The 27,785-nt window shown below is 41.1% G+C and overlaps 1 protein-coding gene across 1 annotated transcript; it reads right to left on the reverse strand.

Annotated features, from left to right (window-relative positions):
• Window positions 1-310: 310 nt before the first annotated feature.
• Window positions 311-27,700, reverse strand: SLAMF6 (SLAM family member 6). The gene is made up of 8 exons (XM_067714030.1): window positions 27,595-27,700; window positions 9,146-9,466; window positions 6,125-6,388; window positions 5,537-5,653; window positions 5,184-5,222; window positions 4,051-4,130; window positions 1,458-1,532; window positions 311-1,108 (listed from the first exon to the last, which is right to left on the reverse strand). Exons 1-8 carry the CDS (start codon window positions 27,698-27,700, stop codon window positions 1,055-1,057), a joined length of 1,056 nt encoding a protein of 351 aa, XP_067570131.1. The 3' UTR covers window positions 311-1,054.
• Window positions 27,701-27,785: the final 85 nt, after the last annotated feature.

The following is a 27,785-nucleotide window of genomic DNA, read 5'->3' on the forward strand; positions in this document are numbered from 1 at the left end:
AGGGCTTGAGCTCTGCGGGTAAGGCGGGAGACTCCAAGGGCAGAGGAGTAGGCCAGGGAGCCCAACAAGCTCCCCAGTGCCTAAGTGGACAGGGAAAGCACTGGCCACATTCCCTTCCATTCCTTTGCGCCCCTCCCCCACTGTCACCTCCAGGGTCTCCCCTGTAGCCACTGGACCCCTAACCATGAGTGGGTGCCCCTAGGTGTAGGAACTCCTCCCCTCCCCCAGCCACCCCTCAGGGGTGCCGGTCCTAGAGGTTGGGCCTTTACTTTTGCTCCCCCTTCCCTCCCTCCCTCTCCCTCAGATCTGTATGGCTGGAGGATCCCTAGGTGGGCAGAGGATCAGGCCCAGGATCTCAGCAGGCTCCTGGGGGCCCAAGTGGGCAGGAGAAACCTGGCCACACTCCTTGTTCATCCTTTGCCCTCCCAGTGGTTCCCCAATTTCCCCCTTCGAGCATAGGATCCCTTCCCCTCCTCCAGCCAACACTCAGGGACGCCAGTCCCCTCTGACCTCCACTTCTTCTACCCCTACACTCCCCCCACACCCTACCTGGTTGCTGGGGGTTCCTCCTGTCCACTTAGGTGTTCATGGTCCCTTACCAGTGCCCAGTAGGTGCCTTAGTTGTGAGGAGATGCGAATTCCGCATCCTCCTAGTATGCCATCTTGACTCCACCCCCGTATCATACGGTTTTTATTCTTCAATTTGTTGATGTGGTGTATCACATCGATTGATTTGCAGATATTGAAATTGATCAATTGATAGTGATCATGGTGTATGATCCTTTTAATGTATTGTTGGATTCGGATTGCTAGTATTTTGTTGAGGATTTTTTCAAGCATGGTATCTGATGTATGTTTTCACTTGGAGCTGATTAGAAATTGTTATTTGGGTCATATGCTGGAGATGATGTTATTCCTTAAATGTTTGACCTAGGTAAACAGATTCAAGTCTGATAATCCTAGATATTCAAATTCTGTTGTCAGACAGAAACAAAGCTCTGTTCTCTCCCATAGGATTAGAAGATGTGTTGTTCCTGAATTCCTTTGAAGACTTTCAGCAAATTACATGACACTGTGAAGGGCAGTTGTCCTGGAATAGGTGGGCTTTCTGTAATGGAAAAAAGAGAAAAATAAAGTAGGTAAATAGGGACTAGAGTGTCAGGCCACTCCTCATGGATATAGAGGTGGTTTGGAGAGCACTAACAGGCAGTAAGGGATATTGACAGCATAAGCAGGATTAAATTTAAAAAACAAGTAGGTTAAAAACTCAGTTATGTGTGGTGATCCTAATACAAGGTAGCTTCTTGGATATGTTTTGGAGCTGTCCTGAGACTTTCTGTATCCTGCTGATATTTGTGCATCTGTAAAATGGCCCCTTTACTTTTACCATATTTGCAAAGTCATAGGTCTGAGAAGAGAGGTAAGAATGTAAAAAGATGTGCCAATCATAGGCTTACCTCTTGGGACTGTTGAACTTCAGAGTAAATTGTGGTGGAGTCATTGTTTTTCACAGGTTTTGGGATTTCCATTTCCTGTAAAACACAATCATACCAATTTGGCTCACATAAAGAGAAATGTACTCATTCACAGATACAGTAAGTCCCCTACTTATGAGACTTCAAGTTGTGATATTTCAAAGATGTGAACGTGTGTTCACATGTCCAATCATGTAAGTTAGTTCACGTGTCTGGTGTACATTGTCATGTCAAGTGGTTGTGTACTTGACAACAAGTAAGTGCACAAGCTTTTGTGTACTTACTTTGTGTAGCTTACTAATGAAGACCTGATAGAATTGGAGGCTCAAAGAAAGAAGAGAGACAAGAGGAAGAAGAAGTAATTGAAGAACTGAAGAGATTCACGATACAGGAAATGGAAAGGGGATTTTCTTTATTTGAAGAGGCACTGTTAGTTTTTGAGGCACAGGACGCAAATATAGAACAGTACATGAAGGTTGCCGCAGCCGTTCAGAATGCAATCCAGTGCTACCGTGTCATTTATGGTGAGAAAAAAAAGCTACTACCCAGACATCACAGGATCATTTTTTCAAGAGAATAGTTAAAATTGAATGCAGCAAGGAACCAGAACCTGTGACATCAATATCAGGCATGGGTGAAATTGCAGCTTGCCCTCCACCTCCTATTGCAGGAGATCCTTCAGCTCTGCCATCTCCCATGTCCTCTTCCTCTGCCAGTCAGTAACTCTTCTTGCCTGTTCACTCGATACCAGCCCCTGTAAGCTAGCTCTTGTACCGTATTACTGTACTTTTCAAGGTATTGTACTGTAAGATTAAAAATGTTTTCTTTATTTTTTTTGTTTTTTTGTTTTTTATGTATTATTTTTGTGAAAAGTATTATAAACCTATTACAGTACAGTACAGTACTATATAGCTGATTGTGTTAGTTGGGTATCTAGGTTACTTTTGTTGGACTTAAGAACAAATTGGACTTACGAGCATGCTCTTGGAATGGAACTCATTTGTATGTAAGAGACTTACTGTATATTCTTGGGAAAAGCAGTGTGACAAATGAGGGATAATGTCAAAGTTCTTTAGGAGGAAGGCTAGGGAGTGTCTAGCAAGAGAAGCTGGAAACAAAGCACCACTAGCTCTTAAACCTGTGAAGGATTAGTCACCTTTCCTGAGGCCCAAACAGAAGCACAACACTCCAGCAAACCGGTGGTCTCAAGAACCAGAGAGAGAGAGAAGGGTGACCTTGTTGGCAGTGGTGTGAAGGAAAGAAAACATTCTTGTCCTGCATCCAACTCTACTCTCCTTCCTCTATTTTTAGGAACTAACCTACACACCAGATGGTTATTGTATTACATCTTTTGTCTCAGATCTTTACTACCTATAACTGGAGTTATTGCCTGCTTCATTTTACCCCTGTGATTCTATTTGCCTGGTCATCATGTCACTGGGGTTCTCCTCAAGCATGGGGAACTGGTAGAGCAGGAATATCTTGTCTTAAGAATGGCTCTGCTTGGAATAAAAAGTGTGGCAGTAACAGAAGTCCCCCATCCTCATAGTTTTTGGCATTTTAAATTAACTAAGGCATATTTGGGGTGTTATCAAAACCTCTGAAACTCTCCAAAGTACCATGTTTTGCTAAGCAAAAGTTAACAAACTTGCCGGAGAGTTTCTTTGTTTGTTGAGAGTAATTCATCTTGTCTTCAAGAGGAAATTGGAAAGGCAGTTGAAATATCTGAAGTGAGAGCACTTCTTATTGTTGGCTAGCTTCAGAGTCTACTTTGCAAATACCTGTGAGGGGCTTTGTGAAGGGAGATTTGCTTGTGGAATCCAAGATTTCTAGCCAGACCATTGTTTCCATCAACTGAAGAATGCTGGCTCTCTTGGGTTATTTTTCAGAAGACATGGAAAATGGCCTCCCAGGATGTGTAGTGTTATTTAGAAATGTACCACCTGCAGGTGCTTTATTTTGCGGTTGATGGGGAATTACTGATGCATGGTGAGGAGTTCCTGATGCCTGACCAAAGCCATCCTGTTATGTTGCTAGAGGGCAGGGGACGATTGAGGACTGCTCATGCCATTAGTGTCCTCTACTGTTGAGGGATTGCAAATTCTTGCCCCTCTTCCCTCTTGAGAGACTCTTCTGAGCTCCCATATTTCCCCTACATCCAGGATGAGAAAGCCCCTGATACAGAATCATGCCTTCTGGGGGCTCTCAAGCTTAAATGAACTCTGATCCATCCAGCAAGTATTTACTGAGCATCATGCTAAGACACAGGGGAAGAGAGAGGAAGACATAATTTTCACTTCCAGGCAGCTTGTAATTAAACTGAAGGGACAAGACTCACTGATGCATTAAGCAGTTAGATTAAGCAATGTAAAGCAGGGTATGAGTCAACATTCTACTGAGGTGTGAGCATTGAGGTCTAGAAAGGTCCCGCACATAACTCTGCAGTTCTTGTCGCTGCCTTTGCTTCTCCTCAATGGTGTATGTCATTTGAATTTAGAAAAGTTTGGTGACAATGTCATGTATAATGACTGTAAAAATAATGACCATGAAGGAGTATAAACCTGAAAGTACTCACCCTCTTTGAATGGGTGACCTGAGCATACACAGTGCTCCCTGGAGAGAAGGAAGCATACTCTACGTTCCTCACAGTCTCTGCTGTTAACACAGGAAGGCACAGTCAGTAGCTGAAGGACTCTGGTCTGCTCTCCCAGGACCTTGTCTACCCCAGGCCATTCTCTGACCCCAGAGAGGCAATTGTTCAAAGCATGGCCCTTCCTTAGGGTTCATTCATTTTTGACAGTCTTTGGAGTTCTGGGTTGAACCAGAACATTCTCAGTCATGTGATCTATTTCTGACCTCATCTCCTCAGGGGCACATGGTCTTGAGCTATCCTAAAGCCTCAGAGTCTCCCTCTGGCTTCACAGGAAGGGAAGCTTCTGGGACCAAATAACACTGCCTACACAGGAGCTAGAGAACCTCACTGGTGAGCATAATGGAGCCAGGTTATTTCACATATATAATACTATTAAACTTTTCAGAGCTCCTTAGAGTGGGTTTGATTATATTAGAGATGAGGAACTGGAGACTCAGAAAGTTTTACAGACTTGGTGCAAACTCACACAGGAAGTGATCAGACAAGAATTTGAATGCATGCCTTCTGACTCCAAACCTCATGCCAGGTCCTCCATGCATGAATTCATGTATCTCTCACCCATGAAATAAGACTCAATGCCAGTCTGAGTCCAGAGCCTGTGTTTCTGTCTCTATATCATACTTTCTTTTCTGACTGTGTCCACTCAATGCCCAAACCCTGGCTGAAGAGAGTGATGGGGTCAGGCAGTTTGTCTTTGGGCATTTGATGCTGTAATCCTGTCTTTACCCTGCACCTCCTGTTGATAATGGACAGGTCATGAGTCCTTTCACTGGTGCTTAGTCTCTCCATTGGCAGAGTGGGGAATGACCCTAATCCTACCCCAAGAAATTGCATGAGTGACCGGTTTGCATGCTTGTAAGGAACCCTGTAAGTCACACAGGGGACAAACTTGCACAGTTCCAGGTGTTATCCCCTTGCACCATCTGGTCCATCTGAGTAGTGACATTCTGACTCCCTCCTCTCTCATTATACAGCCCTCTGACTGCCCTCCTTTCCTTTTCACTTGGCTCTTCCCATCTGTTTTATGATTGGGAGTTAAGAGTCTGGAAGCTCACCAGGACACTGGGTTTGCTGAGTAGAGAATTGAAAGAAACCTGAAAAATAAAATTAATTGAAATCTGTGACTATAGTGAGAGAAGCCTTCCACCCCCTACCCCTAGATGTGTCTCTCTAGAGGGTGTGGTGGAAGGGGACCCGAAAGGGTCCTGCATTTTCCAGTAAGGCACTTTTCTAGGAGATTAGCACATGTGTATTCACAACCCAGGTGTTGTCCCAGTGGACCAGCTGAGCCAGGGTTTGCATGCTCCCTCCCTTTATCTGTCTTCTACAAGACAGAGTCTTTTGGAGGCCCCAAATGCTAAGTCTCTGGAACCTTGGAGAAGAAACAGTAGGTAGGAAGAAAGGAAACCTATTTTTTTCCTCCAAACAAATAATAACACGATGATGACCACGACTATACATATTGAAGAAACTGCCAGTACAATCCACGTGGTATCCAGGTGTTCATTTTTTTCATTAGTAACACCTAAAAAGAAAAAAAAAGAAGTTGCACTTGAGACACATCGAGTGAGACCCAGAGTGGTTTTTTAGAGCCTCTACTGCATCTCTTCTAGACCATCTTTGGGAGTTGGGTGGGTTCATCTATACCCAGAGGCTCTGGGGGTATGAGCAGGCTTTCTGGGAGTGGGAGTCCCATTTAGGCAGACAGGGCATGGTGGAGCCTGGTAGAGCCAGTGGGAGGAAGCAATCCTGCCTTCCCAAGGACTTTGCTCTTGGGATCTGAGTAGGCTGGAGAAAGGGTTGGTGGAGGGGGAGGGAGGAAGGAGAGACCTCTGAGGGAGTGAGAGGCATGGAGCCCCAGGGGATGTCTGTCCCTTCCCAGTGTCACTTGGCTGTCTCCTACTGGGCTGCTGTTTTAGGAATCATAAAGGGCACAAGAGACACCCCACACCTCACAGCCACTCAAGGCTCTCAGAGAGACCTGAGACATACTTACTTTTGCAGAGACTCTGGACAGAGACAGAGAAGGATGAATTGCTGACAGCATTCTCAGCTACGCAGGTGTAGGTCTCTTCATTGAAACTCTTGGGGTCCCAGGAGATAGTAAGGTTTGCTTCACTTTGAAGTGTGTTTCCTGAGACCTGCCACCTGAATAAGATGTTATCATTTGGATTCTCCACAGAGCAGGTCAGGAGGATCTCACAGGTCCCATTATTAGACCATTTGGTGTGAGGGACAACTTGTAAGTTCCTCAGTCGTCCTGTGTGCAGAGAAGAGGCCTGGATTAAGGACAAATGTCTTGGCTCAGCCCTCTGTGAAAAATATCTCTCACCTCGATGTTTCTGTATTCCACCTGACACAGCTGTGTACTCTGTAAATAAGTCTGCATGTACTGCCTAATTGATGACATCAAGGTATGGGGTGACCAAATGATAAGGGACATCAGTATGAGACAGAGTAGGCAGTGGGAGAGAGGGAAGGGAAAGACTGGGGTTGTCGCCAACTAGTCAGGTGATTTTAAGCTGATCACTTTAATTTTTGGAGCTCCAGTTTCTTCCTGGGGGTCCTTCTAACACTTGTTCACTGCCCCTTATGTAAAGATAATTTGGAGACTAAACTAAGGGCCAGCCCTACCTCAGCCAGGTCCAAAACCAGAAGACCAGGCACACTTCTCCATTGTCAGAATTCCCTAGATGGGATGGAAGATAAAAGCTTAACACTCTTGGAGAACTGTATTTCCCACATCTGTGGGAATATTGGTTCTCACTGGAGCTGATGCTGGCTCAAATGATGACAAAGAGACCTTGATGTAGAGTGTCACCAAGTCAGAAAGGGAAATGTTGAGAATTAAAGAATTAGGAAAGGAAGAAGTGAAGAAACAGAGAGAAAGCAAGAAATTCTGGGGAAGAAAGAAGTGCAATATATTTGGGACTGCATATGTTGCAGAAATATCCGAGAGCAGAGACCAGAAAATATCACCTCTAAGGTGTCAGTGGCTGTGAATCAATGGGGACATGAAAGCAGTACAGAAAAGCCCTCTGACCTAGACTCCGCCCAAGGGTTGAAATAAAGGTGACCCAATAGAAACAGAATGACTCCAACTGTCTGATTAGAAGAGATTAAGTAATGCTTTAAGCTTAGCTAACTGAGTAGGGGTGGTGGAACATACCTTGCTGGAACAGAATTTTCATGTCATGGCAAGAATGTTGGATTTAGAGTTAGGAAGACCTAGGTTAGAATCACGGCTTTGTCATTTACTGGCTACATGGACAAATTTTAGTCTCTTCATGCCTAAGTTTCCTCATCTATAAAACTGGGCAATAATACTTACTTCTTGGGTAATTATGAGAATTAAATGAGACAGCATGTAGCACAGAAATGGCAAATATTTGGCATGAATATTACATCTCCTTCAGCCAATGTCTGTTGCTGACCTCAAAAACCTATCTTGATATCTTTCTCCATTTGATGAATATATAACTACTGACTTGACATTTCTACCTGGATATAATGTGTATCTCCAACTCAACATGTTCAAAAAGACTCCTGTTTTTCTCTCTAAAACCTTCTCAATCTGCAACTTTCCCCATCTTAGTTGACAACAACTGCATCCTTCCAGTCATCCAAGCCAAAAGCCCTGGAGTCATCCCTGACTCATCTTTTCCTCTCATACTCCCACATCACAAAATCCTGGTGGCTTTACCTCTAAAATATATCCAGAATCCAACCACTTCTCACTACCTCCACTGCTACCACTCTGGTCCAAGCCAGTATTACCTCTTGCTTAGATAGTTGCAATGGCTTCCTAATTGGTTCAGTGGCTTCCACACTTGTCCAAAGAGATCCTTTAAATAAGTTAAATTATATTACTTCTCTGCAAAACCCTCCAATTGTTGTCCGTTCCCCCAAAAATGAAGCCAAAGTCCTTGTGATGGCTCTTATAGCCTTAGAAGATATGGCCCCCTACTTCCTTACTGACCTCATTTCCTATTGCTCTCTCTTACTCTGCTCCTTGATGTTTGACCTTCTTTATATTCCTTGAGCTGCCAGACACAGGGAGTGCTTGTGTGGGATGGCTCTTCAACCAGATATCTGCATGGCTCACTCTTTTACCTCCAACATGTCTTGGCTCTAATGTCATCTTCTCAATGAGGCCTATTATGATCACTCCATTTAAAATTGACCACTGCTTTCTGGCACTTCTGATGCTCCTTATTCTGTTCTAATCTCTCTTTCTCCATAGCACTCGCAGCTTACTGTGTCATTTGTTTATATATTATGTGTACTGTTTATTATTGCTCCCATATTCCCTACTCAGAATGTCAGTTCCATGAGAGCAGGGACCTTTGTTTTGTTCACTGATGTATTTCAAGGGCCTAAAACAGTGTCTCGTATATTATCCCTGATTAACAAATATTGTTGACTCAGTGAATAAACAACATGACTCTGATATCTTTCTTAACACTGAACCCTAGAAAGTTACTCCCAATTAATTGATATTGGCCCATAAGATCAAATCTTTGCCATCCCTAGCCTAGTACATACAGAACAATTGGCCAGTGTTTTTTAAAAGAAAACCTATATAATTTATATCTTAAAATACCTTTGCACAATTGTAAAACATGTTGGTGTAGCTTACACATCTCTCTGTGTATGTGCTTTTGAAGGAGAGGCACTCCAAAAGGCCCTGAGAAGCCATTGGCATTCAGCCTCAGGAGTGTGGCTGTTGCAGAAGAAGTTGTGCTTGGTCTTCTAAATAGTGGCAGAAGAAACTTGTCTCAACAAGTGTAATGGAGCCTAGTACAGGGTCTAGAAGTCACAAGATTTAGGTTCTAATCTTAGCTCTGTCACTAACTGCTGTGCAATGCCATTGAATAGTTTTGTTGCTGGACCTCAGTCTAGCTCCAAATGCCATGCTTTTTACCACTAAGCTATAGTGCACACTTGCAGTCACATAGACTTGAAATATGTACTATTTTTCAGTCCATACACAATTAAACCCCATGATTTGACTCACTGAAGATCCTCAGATCATAATCGGTAAACAGTGAAGAGGTCAGTGTGGTTATCTGGGCTCTGTAAAGTCCTGAGTCTGCCATCGTCAGGTTGCTGAGCTGCAAGGAATAGGACTCGGTGACATTCAATCGATTTTTCCGCTTTGGGTCAGTCACCCTGTTTAGTGCATTTGGCGCTATGAAGATGGCAGATTTTCCCTCATGTAGCCAGGTGATGGACGTGATCTTCTCTTCCACAGGAAACTTCAGGGTAAGTGTTACAGACTCCCCCAGGACCCCGTTCACAATCAATGGGGTTGAGCTGGTTTGTGAAACTGTGTTCCCTGTGAACACAGAAAGAAAACTGCTATAACTCTCCCTGCCCTCCCCCTGTTCCCCACACCCTTTCTCCATCCTCTGCCAGACAGTTAGAGCTCTCTGATACTGAAGTCCAGAAATATGATGAAAAGGGAAAGGGTTAGGAGGAGTGTTGAAATGGGCAATCACAGAGGCTCCACCCCAGCAAAATGTCTGGCACTCTTGTTTAATGAGTAGTTGATCCAGATGATCCTGGCCAGTCTACCCTCCCACACTAGCTGGTCACTCCTGAGTCATGGCCACACTATCTGATCCCAGCTTCTGAGTTATCTGGGCATGAGATAGAGAGGGACAACTATATCAACTCTCTGGCACAGACTTCAAAACCCACAAGTCTTTGCTGATGAAATATAATCAAAGCTTGACATTTATTAAATACTTACTGTGTTCAGCATAGTAGGCTTGTGAGATTTAGAGGACTAGTAATAGGAATTTACAGTTCTTATACATTATTTCATTCGACGCTGACAACAATTCTGTGAGGCAGTAGGATGAATATTACCATCTCCATTTATAGAAAGGATCTGAGGCACAGAGAGGTTACCTGGTTTTCCCAGGGTTACCTAGCTAAGGAATAACAGAGTCAGGATTCAGACCCAACTCCTTTGACTCTAACTACTTTGTGCTCTTTCCATGATACCAGAAGATATCTTTTATTCTCCCAAAAGATTATTGTCTAGTAGTTGAGGAGATAAAAACTGATAAGCATAAAAATAATAGTTAACCTCAAAGTAACATACAATGACTATACTCTCATGAGCCTCTCTCAGAGCCATTAATGTTCAAGCAAAAAAGGTGAAATAGTCACAGTCATTCTTAAAGAAGATGTTTCTTTACCATCTTTTGCCAAATTCCTAGCATTTATCATACCATTTTTTTAGCCCTCTGTTTACTTGTTTGTCCAGCTGACCATGTCTTAATTATCTTTATATCTCAGCACTGTGCCTAACACAAAGTAGGATATGGAAATGTTTGAGTGAATCAATGAATAGGTAACCATTACCACAACCTCAACCTTCTCAAGATCTCTTAATTCTCAGGAGAGGATCTGAGTAGGTGAGGAAATGTCTCAGGATCTTTGCACTCAGCTCCTGGGTGACCTCACACTTCCTCTCTTTTTCTCAAATTGTCACATGCATGCCCATCACATGAACACTGCCACCAATTCCCCCTCTTTACTACATCTTTCCCATCAGCACTTTAACATGCTGTTGTTTGTCATTTGACCATTCTTCCCTCTCAGAATCACATGGGTGAATATCACAAGCAAAATCTTGAGTGAAAAAAGAAAATACAGATACAAATAGAATACAGTGGCATGCTTACATTTATTTAAAGTTAAAAAACAGGCAAAACAAATCTATTACTTTAGAAGTCAGGATAGGGTTACCTTTGAGGAGGAGGGAGGGATAGCAAATAGGAGGGAGCATAGAGGGGGTTTTCTGGGCTGCTGATAATGTGCCATTCCTTAACCTGTGTCTGGATACACAGATTTATTCATTTTATGATTATTCCTTGAGCTGACACTTAGGATTTGTAATTTTCTCTTTGTATACTATATTTCAGTAAAAGAGGTTAAAACAACAAGAAAAAACAAAACAAAACAATTACAATGGCCTATGAGGGCCAGAATGATATGGTCATTTTTCTCTTTTTAGCCTAATTTCCTATAACTCTCCCCCTTACTCCCTTTGCTCACACTATGCTGGCCTGGTTATTCCTTGAACAGGCCAGAGTCGTACACTTGTAATTCCTTCTGCCTAGAATGCTCTTCCCCCAGGTGTCCACATGGCTCACTCTTTCGTCTCCATAAGGTCTTTAATGCAAACATCCCCTCTCAAGGAGGCCTTCTGTGACCACGCTTTCCTCACCACAAGCCCTCACTCCTGTGTACTCATTGCCTTTGAATTTGTTTTTCTCTGTAATACTTACTTTCTACCATACTCTGTAATTTGCATATTTGTTTTTTTGTTCTTTTCCCCTTCTATAAGAATGTAAGCTCCATGAAAGCAAGGATTTTTTTCTGTCTTGTTCACGGTGCTGGACATTCTTGAACAGTGCTTGGCACAGAGTAGGCACCCAATGAATACTGCTGGGTGAATGAGCACAGCTCCATCCCTTGTTTTGCAGGTTCTCTGCCCAGGATGTTTAGGACCGGTTTCTCTTTGTAACGGGTCTCGGCATACCCTGTGGCCCAAAGACTCTCCAAGAACTGTTCTTCCTTCTCTAGCACAGACCTTTAAGTTTCCTTTGTTGTTATAGATTGAAATCATTCATTTATTTAACAGGGCATTCATTGTACTATTTGCTCAGCTTTATGCCAATTCAGTGAGTAAAAGCCTTAGAAATCATGGCATTCAGACCATACTTATTAGATTCATTTTATGTACCAGTTTCTGGACTGAAGACTGAATATAGAAATGAATAAGACATTATCTGTTCTCTGGACTCACCATTTGTTAGAGGAGTTTGACAGGTAAACATGTAGCTATGGTGTGGTGAGTTAGGCGTTGACCTAGGATAGGGTTTGCTTCTGCATTGCCCTCACACCACTAATTGCACCCTGCACACTCAATATCGAGTGTTTCTTTCTCTTAGATATAGTTAAAATGTTCTTTTCCTCTATTTTTCATAATCTTGAGGTAGGGATTATGCTTATCATCTCTGTATTCCTAGCATTTAGCACAATTTTGAGCTCAATAAATGTTGAATTGATAGAGATAACTGCTCTATAGGAGCACAAATAGTGAAAATGATGGGGTAGAAAGGGTTGGGGGTTGTCAGGGAACACTTTGCAGAGAAGGTAACATTGTAGTTGGGTTTTGAATAAAAACAAGAAGTTCTCCATTGCTTGATTATTTCAAGAATGCCGGGCTCTTTCTTTGCTCAATTGTTCCCTTTGCCTGAAATACCTTGCTCACATTTTCCCATCTGGTGAGCTCCTATTTATCCTTCAAGGATAAGTTCAAATATCTGTTTGCCTTTGTTTATATTTGTGGGGTTTGCATTTGGTACAGGGGAGGAGACAGGAGTTTGTGGTTGGAGAAGAGGAAAAGTTATAGAAGGAGAAGGGGTTGGTAGAAGTAATTCCCTGCAAGTCTAAGAAAAAAAAGAAGATAAGAGCCACTGTGCTTAAGGAAGGTGAAGGTAAGAAGTTACTGAAAAAGCTCAAAGGCTCCTCTGAAAGACTTTGGACTCTAGGAGAGCTGCTTTGGGACCCAGATGACGTGGTGTGGCCCAGAAGGCACAAGAAGGCCTTTTTCTCTACTCTGCCTGGGATCAGCACTGATGCTTTGGGAATGTCTTGGGTCAGCATCCTTGGCATGGATATCCACGTTCTCTGCAGAGCATTGAGGTCTTCTGTAAGTGGTTCAGCTGGCTGCAGATTTGGAGGACTAGAATCAGAAGAGACTAAGAATTGGGAGGATGCCTCATGACCTTAACAGAAGGCTGCTTTGGGGGCCTATGGGAAGCATCCCTTATAAGTCACTGGGAGCCACTTGGAGCATGTGGGTGGTGCTGAGGTCCAACCCCTGGTGTGGATGTTCAGTCAGCAGAAATTTGGAGTATGTTTGTTTACATGTTTCACTCACTCTGGAAACATGAGTAATGTATCAGTCAGCTCTTTATGCCCCCAGAATCTGGCCCAGGGATCTTGGAATACTAAATAGGTTGAGATCAGAATGTAAAGTGTCTTGAATGATTATCTGAATGATTTTTTTTGAATATATTAAGAAACATGGAGTATTTTTGAGAAATGCAAAGGAATAAAGAAAGCAGGTAAGGCTGAACTGATTCTGAAAAAGAGAAAAGTCAGAGAAACTTTGGGATATCTAACCTACGGGAATGGCTTAGGCCTAGGACTGGCTTAGGCCTATCTATAGGAAAAAGAGATATAGTGGGTTGTTTCAGCTCAGCATGAAACAAGTTCAGAAGGAGGGTAGGGGCTGATTTCTCAAGAGATTTAATAGAGAAGGGAAGAGATATATAAGGCAGGATCTTGAGTAAGACAAGTGAAAATGAAAATACAACATACCAAAACTTACAGGGTGCAGCGAACACAGTGCTCAGAGGGAAAATTTGTTCTTTGAAAAGATCAGGAAGATTGACATAATTTTAGCTAGATTAATTGAGAGAACAATAGAGAAGGCTCAAATTACTAAAATTAGAAATGGAAGAGTGGACATTACTGCAGACCTTATAGAAATAAAAACGATTATAAGAGAATAATATGAATAACTGTATGGTAACAAATTAGATAGCCTAGATGAAATAGACAAATTTCTATAAACAAACAGATTACCATGACTGACTTAAGAAGAAATAGAAAATCTAAGAGGATCTTTAACAAGTAAAGATATTGAATCAGTAATCAAAAACCTTCTGGCAAAGAAAAGTCCAGGACCAGATGGCTTCACTGGTGAATTCTACCAAATATTTAAAGAATAATTAATGTCAATATTTCTCAAACACTTCCCCAAAAAAGGAGAGGAGAAAACACTTTCTAATTCATCCTATGAGGCCGGCATTACCTTTACCAAAGCCAAAGATATCATACACACACACACACACACACACACACACACACGCACGCACACACAAACTATGGACCATTAGCCCTTATAAGCATTGATGGAAAAACCCTCAACAAAATATTAACAAACTGGATCCAGCTGCATAGTAAAAGGATTATACACCAAGACTAATTGGAATTTATTTCAGGAATGTAAGAGTGATTCAACATATGAAAATCAATCAATGCAATATGCTACATTAATATAATTAAGGGAAAAAGACACATGATCATCTCAATTAATACAGAAAAAAACATTTAACAAAATCCAACACTGTTTCACACATAAGAATCTAAAAGTAGAAGGGAAATTCCTCACCTTGATAAAGGGCATTTGAGAAACCCGCATCTAACATTCTATTCAAGAATGGAAGGGACTTCCCTGGTGGTGCAGTGGTTAAGAATCCACCTGCCAATGCAGGGGACACAGAAGATCCCACATGCTGTGGAACAACAAAGCCTGTGCACCACAACTACTGAGCCTGTGCTCTAGAGCCCGTGAGCCACAACTACTGAGCCCGTGTGCCACAACTACTGAAGCCTGCATGCCTAGAGCCCGTGCTCCACAACAAGAGAAGCCACTGCAATGAGAAGCCTGCCTACTGCAATGAAGAGTAACCCCAGCTCACTGCAACTAGAGAAAGCCCACCCACAGCAACAAAGACCCAATGCAGCCAAAAATAAATAAATAAATAAATAGATTTTTAAAAAAAGAATGAAAGACTGAAAGCCTTCCACGTAAGGCCAAGAACAAGATAACAATGCCTACTTTCATCACTTCTATTTAACATTGTACTGGAAGTTCTAGTTACAGCAATTAGACAAGAAAAAGAATAAAAGGTATCTTAATTGGAAAGGAAAAAGTGAAACTATTCCTATTCACAGGTGATGTGATCTTATAGATAGAAAATCCTAAAGAGTCCACAAAAATAGATTGGTGCAAAATGGTAGAGTAGAAGGACATGGGCTCACCTCCTCTTGCAAGAGCACCGAAATCACAACTAACTGCTGAACAGCATTGACAGGAAGATGCTGGAACCCACCAAAAAAGATACCCTACATCCAAAGACAAAGGAGAAGCTGCACTGAGACAGTGGGAGGGGCACAATCACGATAAAATCAAATCCCATACCTGCTAGGTGGGCGATCATCCACAAATTGGAGAACAATTATACCACAAAAGTTCTCCCACTGGAGAGAAGGTTCTGAGCCCAATGTCAGGCTTCCGAGCCTGGGGGTCTGGCAATGGGACTAGGAATCCCCAGGCAATCTGACTTTGAAGGTCAGTGGGATTTGATTTCAGGACTTCCAAAGGACTGGGGGAAACAGAGACTCCACTCTTGGAGGTCACACACAAAGTCTTGTGTGCATGAGGACCTGGCTAAAGGAGCAGTGACCCCATAGGAGACTGAACCAAACCTACCTGCTAGTGTTGGAGGGTCTCCTGCAGAGACAGTGGGCAGCTGTGGCTCACTACAGGGACAAGGTCACTGGCAGCAGCAGTTCTGGGAAGTACCCACTGGCGTGAGCCCTCCCAGAGGCTGCCACTAGCCCCACCTCTACCTGCGGCGGCAGAGGCCAGCGTGATGTTGCAACAGCCTGAGGAGCACCGTGTGTTCTTCTGGGGAAGTTGTCCCTGGATCACGGGACCCTGGCCTGGCGGGCTGCACAGACTCCAGGGAGGGGAGGTGTGGATAGTGACCTGCTTGCACACAGGCTTCTTGGTGGCTGCAGCAGCAGCCTTAGCATCTCATGCCTGTCTCTGGTGTCTGTGTTGATAGCTCGCACCTGTCTCTGGAGCTAATTTAGGGGGTGCTGTGAATCCCCTGTCCTCATGCACCCCTAAACAAAGGTCTCTTACATCTTAGTCAGGTCCAGACTTTTTCCCGGACTCCTTCCCTGCTAGCTGTGGAGCACTAGCTCCCTTCAGGTTGTGTTCATGCAGCCAACCCCAGTCCTCTCCCTGGGACCTGACCTCCAAAGCCCAAGCCTCAGCTCCCAGCCTCCACCCACCCCGGCTGGTAAGCAGACAAGCCTCTCAGGCTGGTGAGTGCTGGTTGGCACCGATTCTCTGTGTGGGAATCTCTCCACTTTGCCCTCTGTACCCCTGTTGCTGTGCTCTCCTCCATGGCTCTGAAGCTTCCCCCCCGCCCATCCCCCATCTCCACCAGTGAAGGAGCTTCCTAGTGTGTGGAAACTTTTCCTCCTTCACAGCTCCCTCCCAGAGGTGCAGGTCCCTTCCCTATTCTTTTATCTCTGTTTTTTCTTTTTTCTTTTGCCCTACCCAGGTACGTGGGGAGTTTCTTGCCTTTTGGGAAGTCTAAGGTCTTCTGCCAGTGTCAGTAGGTGTTCTGTAGGAGTTGTTCCACATATAGATGTATTTCTGATGTATTTGTGGGGAGGAAGGTGATCTCCACGTCTTACTCCTCCACCATCTTGAAGGTCTCTCTGGCATGATATATTTAAAATGATGGAAGGGAAGAACCTACAACCAAGAATACTCTACCCAGCAAGACTCTCATTCAGATTTGGACAAAAAGTCAAAACCTTTACAGACAAGCAAAAGCTAAGAGAATTCAGCACCACCAGACCAGCCTTGCAACAAATGTTAAAGAAACTCCTCTACGCAGGAAAGAGACTAGCAACTTAAAACAAACAAACAAACAAAAACAATAACCACAAAATAAACTTGCACATATATAGACTGATATATCAAAACCTCATGGGAACAGCAAACCCAAAAACTGCAACAGATACCCACACACAAAAGAAAAAGCAACCCAAACACAACACTAAAGACAGTCATCAAATCACAAGAGAAAAGAGAAAAAGAGGAAGGGAAGAAAAAAGACCAACAAAAACAAACCCAAAACAACTAAGAAAATGGCAATACGAATGCACATATATATATATATATATATATATATATATATATGTTTTTTTTCTTTGTGGTACACAAGCCTCTCACTGTCATGTCCTCTCCCGCTGCAGAGCACAGTCTCCAGACGTGCAGGCTCAGTGGCCATGGCTCACGGGCCCAGCCGCTCTGCGGCATGTGGGATCTTCCTGGACCAGGGCATGAACCTGTGTCCCCTGCATTGGCAGGAGGACTCTCAACCACTGCACCACCAGGGAAGCCCACGAATGCACATATTGATAATTATCTTAAATGTAAATGGATTAAATATGCCAACCAAAAGACATAGACTGGCTGAATGGATACAAAAACAAGACTTGTATATATGCTGTCTACAAGGGACCCACCTCAGACCTAGGGACACATACAGACTGAAAGTGAGGGGATGGAAGAAGGTATTCAATGCAAATGGAAACCAAAATAAAGCTGGAGTAGCAATACTCATATCAGACAAAACAGACTTTAAAATAAAGCCTGTTATAAGAGATAAAGAAGGACACTACCCAATGATCAAGGGATCAGTCCAAGAAGAAGATATAACAATTGTAAATATATATGCACCCAACATAGGAGCACCTCAATATATAAGGCAAATAACAGCCATAAAGGGAGAAATCAACAGTAACACGATAATAATGGGGGACTTTAACACCCCACTTTCATCAATGGACAGATCATCCAGACAGAAAATCAATAAGGAAATACAGGCCTTAAATGACACATTAGACCAAATGGACTTAATTTATATTTATAGAGCATTCCATCCAAAAGCAGCAGAATACATATTCTTCTCAAGTGTACATGGAACCTTCTCCAGGATTGACCACATGCTGGGCCACAAGGCAAGCCTCAGTAAATTTAAGAATATTGAAATCATATCAAGCATCTTTTCTGATCACAACGTTATGAGATTAAAAATAAACCACAGGAAAAAAACTATAAAAAAACACAAACATGTGGAGGTTAAAAAATATGCTACTAAAGAACAAATGGGGGCTTCCTTGGTGGCGCAGTGGTTGAGAGTCTGCCTGCCATTGCAGGAGACACAGGTTCGTGCTCTGGTCTGGGAAGATCCCACATGCCGTGGAGCAGCTAGGTCCATGAGCCATGGCCGCTGAGCCTGCAAGTCTGGAGCCTGTGCTCTGCAACAGGAGAGGCCACAACAGTGTACCGCAAAAAAAAAAAAAAAAAAAAAAAGAACAAATGGATCATTAAAGAAATTAAAGAGGAAATTAAAAAATACCTAGAGACAAATGAAAATGAAAGCACAATGATTCAAAACCTATGGGATGCCTCAAAAGCAGTTCTAAAAGGTGAGTTTATAGCAATACAATCTTACCTCAGGAAACAATAAAAATCTCAAATGAGCAACCTAACCTTACACCTAAAGCTATTAGAGAAAGAAGAAGAAGAACAACAACAACCAAAAAAAAAACCCAAAGTTAGTAGGAGGAAAGAAATCATAAAGATCAGAGCAGAAATAAACAAACAGAGACAAGGAAAACAGTAGCAAAGATCAATGAAACTAAAAGCTGATTCCTTGAAAAGATAAACAAAATTGATAAACATTTAGCCAGGCTCATCAAGAAGAAAAGGGAGAGGATTCAAAACAATAATATTTGAAATGAAAAAGGAGGAGTTACAAATGACACCACAGAAATACAAAGGATCATAAGAGACTACTACAAGCAACTGTATGCCAATAAAATGGACAACCTGGAAAAAATGGACAAATTCTTAGAAAGGAACAGTCACCCAAGAATGAACCAGGAAGAAATAGAAAATATGAACAGACCAATCACAAGTACTGAAATGGAAACTGTGATTTAAAAACTCCCAAAGAGCAAAAGTCCAGGACCTGATGGCTTCACAGGCGAATTCAATCAAACATTGAGGGAAGAGCTCACACCTATTCTTCTGAAACTGTTGCGAAAAATTGCAGAGGCAGGAAAATTCGCAAACTCATTCTATGAGGCCACCATCACCCTGACACAAGACAAAGATACCACAAAAAAGGAAAATTACAGGCCAATATCACTGATGAACATAGACTCAAAAATCCTCAATAAAATACTAGCAATCTGAATCCAACAGTACATTAAAAGGATCATGCACCATGATCAAGTGGGATTTATCCCAGGAGTACAAGGATTTTTCAATATCCACAAATCAACCAGTGTGATACACTACATCAACAAATTGAAGAAAAAAACCATGTGATCATCTCAATAGATGCAGAAAAATATTTTGAAAATTCAGCACCCATTTATGATAAAAACTTCCCAGAAAGTAAGCAAAGAGGGAACATACTGCAACATAATAAAGGCCATATATGACAAAACTATAGCTAACATCATACTCACTGGTGAAAAGCTGAAAGCATTTCCTCTAGGATCAGGAAAAAGACAAGGATGTCCACTCTCATCACTTTCATTCAGCATAGTTTTGGAAGTCCTAGCCATGGCAATCAGAGAAGAAAAAGAAATAAAACTAATCCAAATTGGCAAAGAAGAAGTAAAACTGTTTCTGTTTGCAGATGACATGATACTATACATAGAGAATCATAAATATGTTACCAGAAAACTACTAGAGATAATCAATGAATTCCGTAAAGTTGCACAATGTAAAATTAATGCACAGAAACCTGCTGCATTTCTATATACTAACAATGAAATTCAGAAAGAGAAATTTAAGAAACAATCCCATTTACCACCACATGAAAAAGAATAAAATACCTAGGAATATACCTACCTAAGGAGAGAAAAGACCTGTACTTTGAAAACTGTAAGATACTGATGAAAGAAATCAAAGATGACACAAACAGATGGAAAGATATACCATGTTCTTGGATTGGAAGAATCAGTACTGTTAAAATGACAATACTACCCAAGGCAATCTACAGATTCAATGCAATTCCTATCAAATTACCAATGGCAAGTTTCACAGAACTGGAACAAAGAAAATCTTAATTTGTATGGAAACACAAAAGACCCCAAATATCCAAAACAATCTTGAGAAAGAAAACTAGAGCTGGAAGAATCAGGCTCCCTGACTTCAGACTATACTACAAAGCTACAGTCATCAAAAGAGTATGCTGCTGGCACAAAAATAGAAATATAGATCAATGGAACAGGATGGAAAGCCCAGAAATAAACCCACACATCTATGGTCAATTAATCTATGACAAAGGAGGCAAGACTACACAATGGTGGAAAGACGGTTTCTTCAACAAACGATGTTGGGGAAACTGGACAGCTACATGTGAAAAAATGAAATCAGATAATTCTTTAACACCATACACAAAAATAAACTCAAAATGGATTAAAGACCTAACCTATAAAACTCCTAGAGGAAAACATAGGCAGAACACTTTCTGACATAAATCACAGCAATATCTTTTTTGATCCATCTCTCAGAATAATGGAAATAAAAACAAAAATAAATGAATGAGACCTAATTAAACTTAAAAGATTTTGCACAGAAAAGGGAACCATAAACAAAATGAAAAGACAACCCACAGATTGGGAGAAAATATTTACAAATGATGTGACCAACAAGGGATTAGTCTCCAAAATTTACAAACAGCTCACGAGGCTTAATATCATCAAAACAAACAACCCAATTTAAAAAAATAGGCAGAAGACCTAAATAGACATTTCTCCAAAGAAGACATACAGATGGCCAACAGGCACATGAAAAGATGCTCAACATCGCTAATTATTAGAGAAATGCAAATCAAAACTACAAGACATCACCTCACACCAGTCAAAATGGCTATCATCAAAAAATCCACAAACAATAAATGCTGGAGAGGGTGTGTAGAGAAGGGAACCCTCTTACACTGTTGGTGGGAATGTAAACTGGTACAGCCACTGTGAAGAACAGTATGGAAGTTCCTTAAAAAACTAAAAATACAGCTACCATATGACTCTGCAATCCCACTCCTGGGGATATATCCAGAGAAAAACATGCTCTGAAAGGATACATGTACCCCAATGTTCATTGAGGCACTGTTTACAATAGCTAAGACATGGAAGCAACCTAAATGTCCATCAACAGAGCAATGGATAAAGAAGATGTGCTATATATATACGATGGAATATTACTCAGCCATTAAAAAGAATGAAATAATGCCATTTGCAGCAAAATAGATGGACCTAGAGAATGTCATACAGAGTGAAGTAAGTCAGACAGAGGAAGAAAAATATTGTATGATATCCCTTATATGCAGAATCTAAACAGAAATGATACAAATGGACTTATTTACAAAACAGAAACAGACTCACAGACTTAGAAAATGAACTTATGGTTACTGGGGGGAAGGATCGGGGGAAGGGATAGTCAGGGAGTTTGGGATCGACATGTTCACACTGCTATATTAAAAATGGATAACCAACAAGGACCTACTGTATTACACAGGGAACTCTGCGCAATGTTATGTGGCAGTCTGGATGGGAGGGGAGTTTGGGTGAGAATGGTTACATGTATATGTATGGCTGACTGAGTCCCTTTGCTGTGCACCTGAACCTATCACAACACTGTTAATCAGCTACACTCCGATATAAAACAAAAAGTATATATAAAAAAAAATCCACAAAAAATCTATCAGAGCTAATAAATGAATTAAGCAAAATTGTAGCATAGAAGATCAATTTACAAAACTTTACAATTACAACACATATTTTTACAATTGTAAATTTACAATTGTATAGTTTAAATTTGTATTTTACAAATACACATTGTATTTTTATTATTTTAATTAATTAATTAATTTTTTACACATTGTATTTTTAAACACTAGCAATGAACAATCTGAAAAGGAAATTAGGAGAACAATTCCATATATAATAACATCTAAAATAATTAAATATCTATGAATAATTTAGCCAAGGAGATTCGAGACTTATATGCTGAAAACTATGAAATGTTTTGAAAGAAATTAAAGAATACCTAAATAAATGGAAAGACATCCTATGTTCATGGATTGTAGGATTTTTTTTTTTTTTTTTTTGGATTGTAGGATTTAAGATTAAGTATTTGGCGATACTACCCAAAGCAAGTTACAGATTCAGTTCAATCTCTATCAAAATTCCAATGACTTTTGTGACTTTCTTTTTCATAAATAGAAAAGCCATTCTTCAAATTCATATGGAATTGTAAGGGACCCCAAATAACCAAAACTATATTGAAAAATAAAAACAAATTGAAGAACTCGCACTTCCCAATTTAGAAATTTTCACAGCTACATTAATCACATGCCAGTGCATTGCTGGTATCAAGATAGACATATAGATGTCTATATGGAATTGAATTGAGAGTCCATAAATAAACCCATACATTTATGGACAGTTAATTTTTGACAAGAATACCAAGATCTTTCAATTGGGAAAGAATGGTTGCTTCAACAAATAGTGCTGGGACAACAGGATGCCTATAAACAAAAGAATGAAGTTGAACACCTCCCTCACACCTATGCAAGAATCAACTCAAAATGTTTCAATGACCTAAATATGAAAGCAAAAAATTATGAAACTCTTAGAAGAAAACATAGGTGTAAATTTACATGATCTTGGATTTGGCAATGAATTCTTAGATATCACAACAAAAGTGTGAGCAGGAGAAGAAAAAATAGATAAATTAGACTTCATCAAAATTAAAAACTTTTGTGCATCAAAGGACATTATCAGGTAATGAAAATAAAACTTACAGAATAGGAGAAAATATTTATAAATCATATATCTGATAAAGGTCTAGTATTCAACGTAGTTAAAGAGCTCTTATATCTCAAAAAAAAAGAAAGACAAATAATCCAATCAAAAAGGGACAAAGGACTTGAATAGACATTTCTCCAAAGAAAATATACAAACGGCCAATAAGCACATGAAAAGAGGCTCAATATCATTTGTTGTTAGGGAAATGCAAATCAAAACCACAATACACTTTACATGTATTAAGATGGTGATTAATAATAATAACAACAATAATAATAGTAAATAATTGGAAAATAAGTTTTGGTAAGGATGTGGAGAAATTAGAACCCTTATACATTGCTGGTGGGCTTGTAAACTGGTACAGACACTGTGGAAAAAACTATTTAGTGATCCCTCAAAAAATTAAGTACAACATTACCATATGATCCAGCAATTTCATTCCTGGTTATATACCCAGAAGAATCGAAAACAATACTTGTACAAAAGTCTTCATAATAGAACTATTTGCAAAAGCCAAAAGGTGGAAACAACACAAATGTCCATCAGTAGATGAGTGGATAAATAAATATGGTACACACATACAATGGAATATTATTCAGCAATAAAGAGGAACAAAGTACTGATACATGATACAATATGAATAAACATTGAAAACATTGTACTAAGAAAGAAGTCAGACATAAAAAGTCACATGTTGCATGACTTCATTTATAGGAAATATTCAGAATAGATAAACCCATTGAGCCAGAAAGCAGATTAGTGTTTGAAGAGGGATAGGGGGAAGGAGAAATGAGAAGTGATTGCTTAATGAGTACAAGGTTTCCTTTTGGAGTGACTAAATGTTTTGGAGCAATAGAAGTGGTGGTTGCCCAACATTGTGAATTTACTAAATGTCACTGAATTGTACATTTTAATATTATTATTTTGTTTTGTGAATTTCACCTTAATGGAAAAAAAGAAAGACAAAAATTTTGTGTGCACATGGAGACACAACTGAGGCTAGATCTGTAGTGGGAGACTGAAAACTGGGAGGTGTGGAAGGCTGGTAGTCCAGTGGGCACAGACCACAGATTCTGAGAGGTGGAAAGACACAGTTGTCCTTGAGGATAGTGACAAAATATAAACAACTCTCTGCCTGTGGTGAGCAACAATAAACATTTGAAGGTGTGGATGGTTAGTAAGAAGTAGATAATGCTGCTCAGGGGAAGGGGAGTCATCGGATTACAATCTCTTAGCAGAAGAGCCTGTAAGTTTTTGACTCAAAACGTCAGAATCATTTGGTTGGCCCATGTGTATTGGCTGTACATATATTTCCTACCACTGTTCTCTCTTCAGCATCAGAATACCTGTATCTGCTTCCTGCAAACACACTTGAAGAATTTGTTCTTATTTCTCCATCCCTCCAACCCCACTGTGACTAAAGTCTCATGAGTGTGGTTCATGAAGCAGCACTGGGGTTGCCTGGGAGCTTGTTATAAATGCAGAATCTTAGTCTCCATTCCAGAATCAGCATTATAATAAGATTCCCTAATAATTTGTATGCATATTGACATTTGATAAGTAAGTTCCCACCTATAAAGAATAAAACGGAGAAGCAAATGAGATTCATTTTCTCCAGGGCATGATAATGTCTGATTTCAGTTATACCAATTGGGATTATTTCTTAACATGGTTTATCTTTTCAGATACATTTCTTAAAAGGAGCAAGTTATGGTGTCCAGCCCCTTGAAAGAATGTAGGCTGGCATGAGTCATCTTCCTTCATGCTTGTTTTCAAGAGTGATTTTATTTGTGCCATACTCTTGTCACAGTAGTTTTCTTTCCCTTCCTTAATCACTCCAAACTCTTCCCTGAACCAGGGCCTTCGCACATGTAATTCCCACTGCTTTGAATGCTTCTTCATTAGACTCCTCCCCTGTTTGACTTCTCACACTCCTTAAATATCAGAGGAGTTGCTACCTTTCCAGAAAATCCATTCCACATCACCTCATCCAAAGCAGATCCTCTTGTTTTTCTCTGCAATGGTACTGAAACCAAGAAGGACACTGTGGGGACTCCTGGGCATGGAAGGCTTTATGTCCCCCATTTCTTGTTTGTAGGGAATAGACTCCAGCCTCCATGACCTTCCCTGAGTTCCTAAGGGCGGATTAGAATAGTTGCTAATCAAGGAAGAGAGGGGATGCAGAGACGAGAGAGGAGCAGCCAAGAAACAATAGTGCAACCTTGGGGCAGGGTCCTGGTTCCGCCTCAAGGGTTAAACAGCAATATCTTTGAGCTCTTCTACAGAACTAAAACCCCCAAAATGGAATATATCAGCATTCTTCATTCCAGATTAAAGGAACCAGAGAAGCTCTTCAAGAAGACCACCTGAGGCCAGATTAAAGGAACCATAGAAACTCATCAGATTACCTGAGAACAAATTGAAGGAGTGCAGGTCCTGCACACACCCTAATCTTATCAGCAACCCCAACCTTGAACCGTTGCATAAAACTCCTCACCAGGGCTTCCCTGGTGGTGCAGTGGTTGGGAGTCCGCCTGCCGATGCAGAAGACACAGGTTCGTGCCCCAGTCCGGGAGGGTCCCACATGCCACGGAGCGGCTGGGCCCATGGGCCATGGCTGCTGGGCCTGCGCGTCCGGAACATGTGCTCCATGGCGGGAGAGGCCACAGCAGTGAGAGGCCCGCGTACCACAAAAAAAAAAAAACCAAAAAACTCAGGTTGGGACACACAGTTTTTGAGGACAGGAGCCTGCTTTGTCTCCCTTGTCTGGCAAAGCAATAAAGCTACACTTTTCTATTTCACCTAAAACTCTGTCTCTGAGATTCAATTCAGCACCAGTGTACAGAAGCCAAGTTTTCAGCATCAGTACCCTGCTTATTTTCTTCCTAGTATCACAGTTTATAATTATATATACATTTATGTGAATATATAACTGTGTATAAACTAACTAGCAGAGTAAAGTGGTTATGAATACAGACTCTGGAGCCAGGTTCTAACCCTGGAAATCACTGCTTTCCTCCTGGGCTTCAGAACACCTGCAAAACACATTCAAGTATGTTTCTTTTCTGCACCATCCCCACTTCGCCCATAACAGTGTGACATTAAGCAAGTTACTTAAGTGTTGTATGCCTTCTTTCCTCTTCCTTAAAGTGAGGATAGTGTATATTTCATAGGGCCCTATGAGAAGTATTGATGGGAATGAGGAGAAGCAGGGGAATTTTAACCTGAGGACGTTCAGAACATTTAATTCTAGAGATGGGTTCAATTTTGCAAGGAGGCAAAGACACGGGTCTCTGCTCCCATGCTGGGGAGTGGCTCTTGAATGTGTAAGTAAATTCTCCCTCTTTCTACATCTTATACTTATTTCCCAAGTTTCTGTCCTTACACTTTTCTCCTTAACTTCATTTATTACTTCTATGCTGTGACTTCTAAACTTCCAGCCTCAGCTCTACCTCCAGTCCTAAATTTCCAGCTGCTTTCAGGAAATCTTCTCATGGATATCACACCTAACATCTTAAAATTAGTAGCTCCAAAATAGAAATCACCTTCTCTTCATGGCTGCTCCCTCATCCCCGCAACTTTGTAACCTTCTTTGGCTACTCTGAAATTTCACCCCCCCCCAATATTTCATATCTCCTTTCCCTGCTTGATTTATTTCATTCTTATCATTTATCACTATCAAATATACTATTTCACTTATTTATCTTGTTTATTGTTTGTCTCCCCTGCTAAAAAGTTAACTCCACGAGAGCAGGAATTTTTGCCTCCTTTGTTCATGGTGTATCCCCAGGAACTAGAACAGTGCCAGGCATCCAGTAGGTGCTCAATGAATATTTATTGGATGACAGTGAATTCTCTTCCCCCCTAATTCCCATTGCCAGTTAATCTAGTTAATTCTACATCTATGATGATTTTTGCTTCTGTCCTTCTTCCTCTTGTGCTGCTACCGTGTTTATTCAACTGTCACTGTTCCTCAAAAATATTGCAAGAGCTTGCCACCTAGTGTCTAATGAAATTTGGGCAAGTTATTTAAAAAGGGGATAATAATAGTATAGACTCATAGAACTGTCATAAGGCTTATGTATATGATGTATGTACAATATTTGACCCAGTTCCTGGAACAGTATGAGCCCTCAATGAATATTAACTATTTTTATCTGCTACCCTGGGCTAGTTCTGGGCTAGCTTTCCTGTTTTGTCTTCTGCCCCATCCTATACTTTGGCCCCAGCTGACCACTTGTGGTTCTCCAAACCTGACATGAACCTTCATGCTTTCCATGAAATGGACAGCAGGGAATGAGAAGCAGGCAGGATCAGATAATTCCTTTCTGTCTGCCAAATTGGGTGCTGCTGGACTAGATAGCCCCTGATTTGCATCAAAGGAAAGGAAAGCTGGAGAACGCTTTTTATCACAGTAAGCAAAAACTGAGAGGACTATTTCTAGTGTTTTAGTTGGGTTCAGAAATTTCGGCTAAGCCCAACCATAGAATTTCAATATTTCCAATGAAGATTGTGAGGCTCAGGAGGAACGTGTAACCTACCTGTGACACCACAGTAAGTAAGAAGACCTCTTTTCTTAACTTTCGGTCTCTTTATACCACAACATGCTGGTCATAAAACCCAAAGAGTCTTGTCTCATAAAAGCACATTTACCATGCCCCAGCAGATAATTCACTTAAATGAAAACACAGTTGGAACTCTTAACTCTGAACCATCTCAGGCCATAAGCTTTTAGGTTGAGAGACAACGGCAGTTTATCAGGCACCACTGTGAGCCCCACCGGATCCCTTGGCAGAGAGACAGACAGACACCTATAAATAGGTGATTTAGATTGAGCAAGCTGCACAAAACCAGGAGTGACTCATGACTACATGGGTCCGCTTCAGTATTTACCTGGGCCAAGGCAGGAGACAAGCGTGAGAGACTGGAACAGCCAGATCATACTCTTAGCAGTGGAGAATGGTGCTGGAGACCTCAAGGCAGTCAATGTTCTTGGCATTCTCTCATAGACTGAAAGTGCTTCTACTGAAACTGCCCTCTTCCTCTCAGAGGCGTGGCAAGGCTTTCTTCCCCCATACAAAGAG

The sequence above is a fragment of the Pseudorca crassidens genome, chromosome 2 (genome assembly GCF_039906515.1).
Source record: "Pseudorca crassidens isolate mPseCra1 chromosome 2, mPseCra1.hap1, whole genome shotgun sequence".
Lineage (NCBI taxonomy): Eukaryota > Metazoa > Chordata > Mammalia > Artiodactyla > Delphinidae > Pseudorca > Pseudorca crassidens.

Excerpts from the sequence above, each read along its gene's own strand:
- SLAMF6 (XM_067714030.1), bottom strand. The coding sequence starts at position 27,700 with ATGCCAAGAACATTGACTGCCTTGAGGTCTCCAGCACCATTCTCCACT. Across the intron at positions 9,467-27,594 it reads TGTCTCCTGCCTTGGCCCAG|GGAACACAGTTTCACAAACC; the intron begins GTAAATACTGAA and ends CTGTGTTCACAG. Across the intron at positions 5,223-5,536 it reads TGTTTGGAGGAAAAAAATAG|GTTTCTTTCAATTCTCTACT; the intron begins GTTTCCTTTCTT and ends TTTATTTTTCAG.